Consider the following 13,192-nt stretch of genomic DNA (forward strand, 5'->3'; position numbering starts at 1 on the left):
TCTAAAGAGACTTAACACAGAGATACAAGAAAAAAAAAAAGATGTTACATTTGAAAAAAAAATTCATTTTCAATTAACAGTAATTTGTAAATTCAGCAAAAAGGCAAATTGGCTTGAACAATATTGTTGAAATATGGGGCAAGCCAAAAAAATTTACAGATTTTTGTGATTACCCATTTTAGATGTTTCTAGATTTTTTTTTGATATTCACCAAAAATACATCCATGATCAATAAGTGCTTGCTCAGTGCAGGGCTGTGGTCATCTGGAGTTTATCCTCGATGCACAGCATGTGATGCAGCAGACACAATAGATGAGACTTCATCCACTCACTGTGTAATCCCCTGTGATACCCTCCACAAAAAGGTATTGTACAAATCATATTCCCATTATTCATATTGTTTCTAAAACTTAAAGTGCAAAAATTTTGATACCTAGTTAATAACTTCCAAATTGCCAAGTACCTAGAAACATCAGAAATCCAGGAGAGGGGACCACAGTTTTTGACAAAACATAAGTAATATGTTTTTGTTTTAATACCAAATTAACTTGAAAACTTGACCTTTTCTGCTATCAGTTTCACTTTGAAAGTAGTGACAAGCTGGCAGTTGTTAAGCATCACATCTCCTAGAATGAAACACGAAAGGTGTTGTGCCTTGGGTATCTGCCTTCAGCACCACAATCCAGTGTCCTTTTTTAGTATAAGCAGGTGTTGCATAGCTAATCCAACACAGAGCCCATCACTTGATGGCGGTATTCAGCTTTCCTCGTTCCTTCAGAACATGCTTGAATATTCAGCAATGGCTCAAAGGCATTTTGTTGTCACATCACACTACAGAGGTGGTGGGTGGTTCAATAGGCTTGCGTGTGCTCCTTGTGTTAGCGCAGGTTTTCTCCTGGTAATCCAGTCCCCTACAATGTTCCGAAAGCTTTCTCTTCTGATTAATGTAACCTCAGTGTGGGAAATCTGTGTATGAGTTACCTGGGCTGAACCAGAACACCAAATCAGTGTATCTTGCTTCACGCCTCATGCTTGTTGGGAATGACTCTGAATCACCATGACAGCCTGAATAGTTACTGAAAGTGAATGGATGGATGGATCCATAGCTCTCCTCGTTAGAGAAAATAATGCCATCAAGTGCACTCACTTAGCACCTTTCTTTAACCCTTTGTCCTTGTTAGGGTCATCGTGGTCCGGTGCCTGTCCCGGAACCACTGGGCAGAAAGCAAGGAGGGGTACACCCTAGATGGGATGCCAGTCCATCAGAGGGAAACACATGTACACATTAAGGCCATTTTAGCATTACTAATTTACCCGAAACAGATGGCTTTAGACTGTGGGAGGAAACCAGAGCACTTGCAGAAAATTCACACAGGGATAACATGCAAACTCCACACAAACTGAGCTGGATTCAAACCTATGCCCAAACAGGCCTGATGCTGTGAAGCAGCAACACTCCCTGCTGTGCCACCATGCCACCCCTCATTAAGTGCATGTGTCTTTTAATGCTGAAAGTAATAAAATTAGACACAAGGCAACAAACGGTTCTTTTTCCTTCTTTACAATCCAGTTTTGAAGCACCAGGATTTCTGCTTGCATGTCTAGTGTCCTCAAGTGTAAACAGTTTGAATATGTTTGTTGACTGTGATGAAAGCGTCTCGCTTTGATTTCTGCTCCACATTATGCTCCACTTGTCAAAGACACGGATGTGAGAAATCTGCTCTGAATTGCATCACTTGACTGGATGAGTAAATGACTTTCATACCAAGGACCCTCCTTGGTGTGGCCCGTGTTAGGGTTAAAACTTTTAAAATTAATGTTGCATGTTGATGTAGGCATAGCTCGTATGACTCCAACTTCAATGGGGACAGGAGTCAATGAAGTCCACACATTGCAGTGTCAACCCTACCATAATAATGGAGTTATAATATTCCATAGTGCGTGAATAATTTAATTTGCCTTGATAACTAACAGGTTTTGAATGTTGTGTCACATGTTTTCCTTGTGTTTCTTTTTTTTTTCATTTATAGAAATAAATATTGCACATAAGTAAAGCATAATTTATAAACACAAATTATCGGGAGTGTTATTGCAGAGAATATTTCTTCTGTAATAGTTGTTTTGTAATAATATTCATTAGCAGATAAACACAATTCCTGAAATTTACATCTGTGAACATACAGTACTATTTCACCCTATTTGTAACTTCTAATTTAAAAAATATATATATATATATATATATATATATATATTATATATATTGTTCTGATCATTTAAAATTGCATTACTGCTTATTTGCTCTTTGCATCATAAACAGTGTGATTAAATGAAACTAACTTCTTATTTAGTAATAACTAAAATCCCCCACCTGCTGTACAATATAATTTGTAATGTCTCTCGTTTCATTAGAATAACACATTAAAAAAATGTACCTGGGTTCCTACTTTCTCAGACTGCACAGGCTGTGAAACCAAGTGAGGTGTCTCTGGAAAGGTAACAAAATTTTTCCAATTAGCTCACAAAGAGTAGTGGGACTGACAGTTCATTTAATGGATTAAATGAAGGTTTAACAATTTAAATTGAAATTATTTTCACGTTGCTAGTGAGGCTTCAAAACCAAATGGAAATATTCCTGCTGACAATAATTACAGCCAAGGAAGAAAACTTGTCATGCAACCCACAGAGCCAAACAGGTATCTTCCGTATGACTAGTTTGTTTTAATTTACGTGTACCACATGCTTTTTTCCAAAGCACCTTGCACTTATTCACCCATTTATAGAACCTGGCAATTTTACTGGCCTGAGTTACGGTAAGTACTTTACTCAAGGGCGCTATAGCTGGGATTTGAACCTGCAATCTTTCTTTCTGAAGGCATCAACACTAACTGCTGTCATCTACTCCGGGCTTATATGTTTTTAAGTTCATGCAATAATGGAATATACTGCCAGATAATATAATTTGTATTCACATTTTTTATACGTTTAATTTTTAATGCATTCAAAGTTCAGTTTCTTACAATTTATGCAGTGCAACAAATGGATCAAATGAAAAAGGATCATCTAACAGTTACTCCTTGCAGAAGAAATTAAAAAATAAAGCTCTTGGTGTAACACTTGATATCCACTGGATGGAGCAAAAGTATTTCCCTTCAGTTGAGTCTAAACAAACCAAAATGAGTCTCATACATGGCCACTATGAGAAATTGAAATGCAGAATGCAAGTCTGTATGCAATTACATATATAATATAATAAACCCCCTTTTCTAAATTAAAGCAAGACCAGTCATCAACTTAGAATGCACACATTTGTTATGACAAACTTCTTTGTGACATACAATGTAAAAGAAGCAGCTTTGCCAGCCTGACATATTTAGCCATATGCAATTGTCCCCTAATTAAAATCACCACCATTGTTTCATTTTCTAAATAATGAAACCATGGTAAACCTTATATTCCCTGTGGCCCAGTAAATATCGTGTGTGTGTTTGTATATTCTTGGATTCACCTGGAAATATCAACACTCCCATTAAGTGTAGAAGGCTGGTAATTTGCTGCTGTAGTCAAGAGAGGCTGTCTTCTATTCCAGATCACAACTGTACTTTATTATAAAGGATGGGAGGGAGAGGGAAGAGGGGCGACTCATTCTCTCCACAGCCCACAGCTCACTTACTCCCAGCCTTGTACTGAGCAAGAGGAAGCCCAGAGCAGCACTATGGATTTAACAGGTTAGTGAGGCTTTCTTCTTCTTTTTCTTTCTATTTTTAGTCTGTTTATTTGAGTCAAGCGGGAGACTTTATTTAATTTGGTTCTGGATAACTGGGTGGGAGGTGGGCTGTATTTCACTGTGCTGATGTAGCTCTGGATTACTTCGAGGGTGTTAACCTGCTGACACGCCTGTAATATTTAACACACAGAAGCAAAAAATGATTAAACTGGTTCCCTTAGTTGCTCTCCAGTTGTTTTTAATATGGGAGAATAAATGATTATTCTCACAGCAGAGTCATTTTACAGCAGCTGTATGGATTTAAAAAAAAAAAAAAAAAATCAGATGCATGACAAGTAACTTTATATGTCACCTTGCTGACACGTTCTGAAGTTTTTTAAAATTATTCTTAAGAAATTTCAGTGTTTTTCGCGTGCTGATTTTGTATTCATTCATTTTATGCAGTCAAGTGAAATACACCTTAAAGCACACAACTTAATAATCAAGATGGTGATGTTGTGAAGAAGTGTGCGATGGCTTCTGTTGCCTACAGGCATTCTGAAATGTTTTCTCTCTTGATTTTTAAAGTAATGCTCGTGTTTTGTTTAATTATCAGGGAATTGCGCACGAGCAATCTGAAGACCACCCTTGTATCAGCTGAGACGCATGAGAGGAAGAGTGTGAAAGAGCGAGCGAGAGAGGGAGCGAGCAGGAGAGTGTGCGTGTGCGTGCGTGTCTGTGTGTGTGTATGTGTGTGAGAGAGAGAGGGGTTAGGTTGGAGCAGGTGATCGAGCCACAACAAACCTCCAAGGGGCTGATCGCTAAGAACAGTGCGTACAGGATTCCTGTCCCGATCATGGTGCCAGCAAGCATCCGCGGACCCTGTGCCACCATCCTGGCGCTGGCCCTTCTCCTGGGATGCTGCGTTACTTTTTCCCTGGGCCAGAATGACACGGAGCCTATCGTCCTGGAAGGAAAGTGCTTGGTGGTCTGTGACTCGAATCCCTCCTCGGACGGAGGGGTCACTTCCTCGCTTGGGATATCCGTCCGATCTGGCAGCGCAAAGGTGGCTTTCTCGGCGGTCAGGGGGACAAACCACGAGCCGTCGGAAATGAGCAACACATCCATGACCATCTACTTCGACCAGGTCAGGCATCCCGTTGGATATCTTGAACATTTTTTACACTTTTGGACATCGAACAAACGCCGCACTTTTCAACTCCGCTATTTAGGAGGTGTTTTCCTCGCGAAATGGTTGCCTGTTCTCCATGTGACACATATGTATGGATTTTAACATTTTCTTTTATAGATTTTATCATATCTGATATCGACATGGCCTCACTCGCTGTCCGAGTTCATCTAATCGATGTGAATCAGAAACATAATGATCAGCTTGCTTCGGTGAATTGTGATCCGTCTTGTTTGCGCAATTACGCATGATGATGTTGGGAAAAAGGCTTACGCGGGCAAGCCGGGGTCTCTGATACACTTTTAACATTCGCTGTCACCGAATATTACCGTAATGATACTAATTGCACAGAAGTGTGCGCGTTATTCTTCACGGTGACTAGTTTCTGTTTCTTTAAATCATGAGCTGTGTCCACGTGTAAAGATTTAGGCTACTCCCGTATTCCTAAAAAGAAAAACTGGGTCCTCGACTTTTCATTACCGAAATGTTGTCATACCTTCATTTACAGACGTGCAAGTTATAAGAAAATGTGCATTTTAAGTCTCTGCTTCCTTCCGCCAATTCCCAGGAGTTGCTAGTCACACCCAGATTTTTTTTTTGCGCTTTTACGCGCGGTCATTGAACGCCGTGTTGCTGACAGCAGATCCGAACTCGCCCAGCAATATCTGTCCTTTGTTACAAACACACACTGATCGTGAGCACTTGGTTTCTGGGAAGCTCATTAATCGGCCACTATTGCTGCATTTATTTAAAAAAATAATAATGAAGATGCCCAAAATCATGTTTTTAACTACGGTACTGTAGTGTTAATGGTAGACGGTGAGAGATGTGACTGCACAAAGTTTCAGCATATAACGATCAGAAAAAGTGAGCATTAAAAGTATTTCCCGCCGTTCTACTTATAAGTGTTGCTTTTCTTAGTGACAAACTGTCCGATTCTAACACAGTCTATTTTTAGTAGGAGGAAAATGGATACATTACCCTTACAAACTGCTGTGTAGATATAGACAGATGAGTGGACGAGCAGCACAACGCGTATTGAAACCCCACTTTACTTGCCATGAGTTATTTTTCAATTCCAAATCAGTAAGTCCGGATTACTGCAATGGTGTATTTTCACACTGTTATGTTTTTTCCTAGGTATTAGTTAATATTGGGAACCATTTCGACCTCAAAGCGAGTGTGTTCCAAGCGCCAAGGAGAGGGATTTACAGTTTCAGCTTTCATGTGGTTAAGGTCTACAACAGACAGACCATACAGGTGAGGGCAACACGCATACATGTTCAACACTGAATAAAAAGGAGCGAAACCCTTTTTTTTTTTTTTTCCTTCGTTTGTTCGTTTGTTGTTGCTTTAGTTACTAAGTTATCATTCATTGGATGTGAAGGTCCAGTACGAGAGTCGCTGTTAAGTTTGAAGCCCGTGATTCCCAGGAGGAGGGTTGCAGTGAATCACATGCGCCTGTTTTTATCACATCACAGGTGAACCTGATGCAGAATGAATACCCGGTGATATCAGCCTTCGCAGGGGATCAGGATGTCACCCGGGAGGCGGCGAGCAACGGAGTCCTGCTGCATGTGGAGCGAGAGGACAGAGTTTACCTGAAGCTGGAGAGAGGCAATCTCATGGGCGGATGGAAATACTCCACCTTCTCTGGCTTCCTAGTTTTCCCTTTATAATCTTTTTCTTTATTTTTTCCTCTTCTTCTTCTTCTTTTTTCTTCAAACGTTTTGGTTCCAAGTGACTCTTCCGCGGTTGAAGACAATGATGAGAAAAATTGCGCCATTTGAAGGAAAACTGTCCTCAAGACAGACAGATTACCACTCAGTTAAATATATGAATATATAAATATATATATTATATATACGGACGTTTCCTTTGGAGTTCACACTTCCAGCTCATTGATTGCAGTTATCTATAGGATAAAAATGAATTAATCAATCGGCCTGTGCAGTTTTACACGAGTGAAGTTCAATGTTCATTCTTTGGATTTCATTGTTTGGGGGAAACCATTGACTCTTATCTGCAGACTGTTCGGTGTGTTTTGGACAACTGAACAAACAGGGGTGTCCGAGCCGAAGAATTAAAGCCCTGAACTACGTGTCAATGCTTTATTTTGTGTTTGTATAGCCTTAAAGAAAATGATAATAATAATAATGATATTATTATTAATAATAATGGCTTCAGTCAAGTAATGTGTGTGGAATTCTGGACGCTCCTCTGTATCAAGAAGTGCTTTATTGCCAAAAGCATTTTTTTTTTTTTTTTTTTCTTTTTTGCACGAATGGAAGATCTTTAGTTTTGTACTGGTCCTGGTGTTTCTGGATGCTAAACACGTCGAAGAGATGTCAGTTAATAGCCGCCTATTGTTTTAAAAGACGATTGCAAAGAAAAGCCGTTCCCATTTCGGCCGGTGGACACACCGAGGAACTATTTTACTAAGCGATGATTAACCTGATTTACGAAATACATGATATTTACGGTTATTGGTCCGTTCCACATCTCCGATCTGCGTAGCTTTGACTCATTTATCTGTTCAGTGACGTTGCTCACGGTTGTATCTTGTGAAAAAGAACTACAGAGAAATCCCAATATAATTATCCGCCAAAATAATAAAAAAATATTGTATTGATATGGTTATTTACTTACATTTGTTTTTTCGCAACACCATTTACATTGCCAAAGGAAGAAACTTTAAAAGGCTGTACCTTTTGCTGCTATTCTCAGAAATATCAGTTAACATGTGCTGGTATTTATCTGTGTCTACTCAATGTCACGGAATATATATATATATATATATTCAACATATATATTCAACCAATATGCATTTGCTGGGTAGCCATTCGTTCTCAAGTAGTTGTGGGGCTTGGCGTTGAAGCTGCCCATGGTGCTGAAGTTGACCATCAAAGCCCTGTTGTTATAGCGGGTATACCCAGCAATTTGTGATATGATGATCATAATTTCTGGGATGATGGCTCTTAGTAATAACTGACACGTATTTTATAAAAGTAAGTGTAAAATCTGTAAGCGTGAAAAAGACACGGTGGTGGGTTGCATCTCAAACGAAGCTACGTGTTCTCATTCCTGAGCATTATTTTCAGAAAGGGTGCTGTGAGCCGGAGTGGTACGGACAAGTAATGTTGGACATGACAGACAACAGGGCAACAAGCTTCTCTGGGCCTTCTTCATAGATGTGAACATAAGTGAATGCACAACACACACGCGCGCACATGCACACACAAACATAAAAGAGGGAAGACACAGAATCTGAAACAGGCCATTTGTACTGGTAACGTAAATTTTTTTTTTCCCAAATTTATTTGAATGATGCTATTAACTCAATTCAGATGTCATGAAATGTATTACTGTTTCAGACACAAATAGAATCTCAACATGTAATTGTACAATTAAAAACCACATTTCACAAGTATTACACACATTCTTATGATGATGTGCTGGCAAGACCATCCAGGAGAAATAAATAAAGATAAAAAGACATAAAACAAACATATATGTTGTGGAACACCCAAGGTTTTTGCCTGCATTTTAAAGAGCCACCTTGGAGGGTCAAAAAATGAATATTAATATCATAGCTTCACTTTTTTTCCAGGGACGAACCAGAGGTCTTGTAACATTTCTGTGGCAAGTGTTCTGTACAGGTTCCTATACTGAACATCTGTTTTCTTCAAGGTTGGCAGATCAAGGATCACAGTGCTACCTGGCATGTTCATGTACCTCTGGTACAGCAATACTTTGTTGCCACGCTTCGTTTTGCTGGTTAAACTGATTAATTGCCGCAGAGATGTGTTGTGCATTAAAAAAAAAAAAAAAAAAACGCTGTGTGTGGTATGAATGGATTACAGCACCTTTTTAGAAGAGAAGCATTTCCAAAACACCTTGAGTTTAAAAAAAAATGGGGATCTACAGTCATGACATGTTTGTGTGACATTATGTACAACTGTGCTGTAAAGACTGGAAAAGAGAGGGGAAAATGGGTGGCAAAGGCTTATTAAGAATCATAGAAAACGCTGAATCAGATGGAGGCGGATGTATTTTGGCAGTTATATTACCGATGTTTGGCACTCTCAGACTGCATTTATGTGTGACTATGGCTTTACATAGACAAAAAAGAAAAAAAATAATAAAGTTCAATAAGGAAAAATCCTGAACAAGGTCAGGCACACACTGATCTGTTGCATGTTTAGTAAAAATAATCCAAAATATTTCCCGCTGTAGCTTGAAATTCTGATTTCTGTTCAGATTACCACAATCTATTACAAATATGTAAATATTAACTTGATTTCAAAAAAAGTCCACAGTATATTCAATATTCTTGTATATTGTAAATCAGGATGCAGGTCTATAGTTCTAGAGCAATCCTGAGTAATGGCCATTGTTTTCCACAAGTGAGGGTAAAGACAGTGAAATACTACTGAAAATATTTGCAGTAGCTGAATTAGGAAATTTGTCAGCTCAGCAAAAATTGGTATTATTTTTAATTAAAACAATATTTAATTCTATGTGGTGTACATCACATGTAGGTTGTTGAACCTATTCAAAAGAAGTTTCTATTAACCATTTTTTAAAGGATATTTTTTTAAAGAAAAGGGTGACGTAATTTGATTAACAAAAAAAGGCCTGGAAAAATTTTAAATATTCAATATCAGAAACCGTAATTTGAAAATAAGTGTAAGAAGAGCATACACATTCTGTGACATGTCGCGTCTCAGATGTTGTCTATCAATACAACAGATAGCAAAGAACTGGTTTAGAGTCCCAAACCAGCAATATCATTTGATGAAATGTTGAGAGATACAGTAAGATGCAAAAAAGATAATGTAGGTGAGCAATTCTTTTTCAACGACATTAGGAATCTTTTCAGAAACTGCAAAGCATATTTACTGTAACATGGAACAATGTTTCCCATGTTCTTCATTACCTGAACTGCCGATGTGAAGCCTTAAAATATTTTACGAGTTGGACAGAATAAACAGTAACAAAGGTCGATATTAGCTCTATAGTTGTAAACAATTACAGTAATACAGCACATGTTATGAAAAGGAGTTTAATATTCACCGAATATCTGCATGTCAATTTTTGCTTGCAGTATGTGGGAAAAGAATACTTTTCATGGCCAATCAAAATTGAGAATTTTAAAAAAGAGTTAATTAATCAAAGTCTAAGGGGGTGCGGTGGCGCAGTGGGTTGGACCACAGTCCTGCTGTCCGGTGGGTCTGGGGTTCGAGTCCTGCTTGGGGTGCCTTGCGACGGACTGGCGTCCCGTCCTGGGTGTGTCCCCTCCCCCTCCGGCCTTGCGCCCTGTGCTGCCAGGTAGGCTCCGGTTCCCCGTGACCCCGTATGGGACAGGCGGTTCTGAAAATGTGTGTGTGTGTGTGTAATCAAAGTCTTTATACTAATACAAAATGATATGTATTGTTGATAATGTCTACCATTCTTATCTAACATTGTAAATCACTTTGGACAAATCTGTCAGACAACCAAAAATTAATAATCATGGTTGTTATACTGATAGCAATAACAGTGGTATCCGCAATAGTAATACAACTATTAGTATGCAGATAGTGTAAAATAAGTTATGTTGTCCACTAGGAATATTGTGAAGCAACAACAGAGGTCAACAGTTTGATTGACACAACTTCAGTACAGTACCATGTGTTACACCAACTGGCAAAACACTGGCTAAACTTAATGGTAAATATTGTTCTAAAAGGTTGCACTAGAAATTATGATTTTTGGTTACAAATTAAAACAAAAACAATTTTCTCTGTTAATGCAATGTGACAGTCTACACTGGGTTCAGACCTAAAGAAACACAGCAGCAGGACACCTACTAAGTTGAACCTACCACCTTTAGGCGGAAAGGTGATCTGTTGTAATCGCTGCACCACATGATGTCTGCCAAGCTCATAAATTGATAAAGTATGTAAAATGCCTTGACCCACAGTCGTTTGTCTCTTTAAGGCTTACGTCACAATCGCAACCCTGTAGCAGATGCACAACATGTACAGTGTAGTGAAGATGCTACAGTTTCTACTCAACCCCTGTGGCATTTTGTAAAAATCTGAGAAGCAAGTCAACGCAACTAAAATATTATTACTGAACATTTTCAGATCTTACATAAAACAAAGAGCTTCAAGTTACTCCAGCATTGCAAGAACATTATTTGTTTGATGTGCCATTATTACTCGCATTATTTACTGAAATACCTCCACTGCAGGGTTCACCCTGGTCACTGTGATGTACTAGCAAAAACATGAACAGCAGTGGATACAACAACCTCTGTGCAGTTATACCATAAAACTCCATTATTAGAGGTGCGTTTCCTCAAACGTACAATAAATCCCAGTTAACTAAGACACTTTTATTGATAAACAGATGTCAGTGTTGTACAAGAAGCGGGTGTTATAAAAATGGTAATAAAAATGGTAGAAGAAGTAAAGATGTGCATAAAAGCAGCTTGAATATTATGAAATATATTTGCCTAAAGTCATTTTTTGAAAAGTTCAGCCTGATGTTCAATATCCATAATAAAAAATATATATATCATAAATCCATAATTTTTGTGCTTCCATGAACTCATCAAAAAACTTCGTATTACAAAGAAAGGAAGAACTTTGGCTAATTATTAAGACCATGCTACAAAATCCAATATAAAATGATCAACAAAGTTTTTCGTGTTGTATGCTCAGTATGTAACAAAGAGCCAGGTTAATTTCAGAAGAACGGGAAGTCGGTGTCCGTTTGGCCAATCATAACACCATTTTCATGACTGTCTGAACAAGGTTCTGGGTTGCTGTATACATGCATATTTATACAAAGCTGTTATGCAAATTAGCCTGTTCAGAGAAAATCACTCCACAACACATTCTTTTAAAAAGGTTTAATGTTGATTATGAAACAAAAATGAGATTATACCAGGTTTTATTTTTTTTTTTTTTAAAAAAAAACCACCTTGAAAATCCAATCTGCACGGCCTATGCCTGAATCCCTTCTGACTAAGTACTTTTGATAGCTTTAGCTCATAGGAATATTGGCAACTGACTAATAACCTTTCACATGAATATTGACAATATGTCTTACTTACACACTTGAATGTCCCATTGTTTTGATGTGTGTTAAAGGTTAATGCTAATCCACACAAGATCCCAGGTTTACTTTTGCCAGTATTATTGGAAATGTGGTCAAATACCTCAAATCAACCACATGAAATAGTGCAAAGTTAAAATGGTAAATTTTTTTGTTATCATTTACACAGACTTGATCATAAGTTTGATGGGCTGTTGGAATTGCAGTTAGGGAATGTTTAGCTCTGCAGGGTGCTTATTTAGAAGTTCCATAAAACCTGGTTAGGACAGTGACAAAGACTTTCACTTTCATCTTTTGAGGCTTCAAAATACTAAGAAGGGTAGGGGAAACGTGGAAACAATTGAAATTGTAATCAATAACACTCAAGATAAATTGTTCTGGAGACTAACTGTGTTAAACTGGACAGGGAGGATATATTAGATTTGGCGAAAATACAGCTACCTCTGTCTAAGTATTATTGCCATTATGCTTTAATTAAAATGTCGCTCATTTATACTGTTCAAGATTTTTTAAGAGAGCTAGACTAATTACTTTACTTAAGGACATTACATCAGAGATCATCCATGGGACTTGAACTGAAAGCCTTCTGCTTATAAGTCTGCAAATATGATCATTACACCACCCACCGTTCAGTAGTACATAGTGATGTTGTTAGTCAGCTCAATGTACACATTTTAATCACTGCATGCTGTTTATTGAGGTCAGTTCCACTTCATTAACTTCCTGTGAACTGGAAATGCATCTCTATTTCCCTAAGATACACGTCAGTTTCTCTCACTCAATAGGGATATAAGGGCTGTGAGCCAAATTTGCACATTGTAAAAGTCTTTCCAAATCCTTGACAGGTATAATTTTTCAAACCCAATCACAGGGACTAATTGTGTATGCATACATCTTTTAGCAAATTCTTATTGATTGAATGAGTGAGTGAGTGAGCGACAGAATAAATTTTATCGTAGTGTGTTTTTTATTTCTTTCTGAGATTATTCTTGGAGCAAGTTGAATGCAGATTAAAACATTTTTTTAAATAAATTAATTTGTTCCCCTTTATCTACTATGCAATTTTAAAGATATTTATGGTCAGCAGAGTCACTGTTTGATCCAGGGATGGCTCTAGGCACAGCCAAAATTGTCAAAGGCCAAGGGCCCTGAGAGCACCAGGGGGTTCCGAATCGTATCAGTGTTCTGCAAAA

General features: G+C 38.1%; 1 protein-coding gene across 1 annotated transcript; it reads left to right on the plus strand.

The window, feature by feature from the left end:
- The first annotated feature begins 4,413 nt into the window (after nucleotides 1-4,413).
- LOC108935442 (cerebellin-1-like) lies at nucleotides 4,414-7,493 on the plus strand. Its single transcript, XM_018754028.2, has 3 exons — nucleotides 4,414-4,850; nucleotides 6,033-6,152; nucleotides 6,374-7,493. The coding sequence occupies exons 1-3, from the start codon at nucleotides 4,452-4,454 to the stop codon at nucleotides 6,569-6,571; spliced, it is 717 nt and encodes a 238-aa protein (XP_018609544.1). The 5' UTR covers nucleotides 4,414-4,451; the 3' UTR covers nucleotides 6,572-7,493.
- Nucleotides 7,494-13,192: the final 5,699 nt, after the last annotated feature.

Source organism: Scleropages formosus, chromosome 9 (genome assembly GCF_900964775.1).
Source record: "Scleropages formosus chromosome 9, fSclFor1.1, whole genome shotgun sequence".
NCBI classification, from domain to species: Eukaryota; Metazoa; Chordata; class Actinopteri; order Osteoglossiformes; family Osteoglossidae; genus Scleropages; species Scleropages formosus.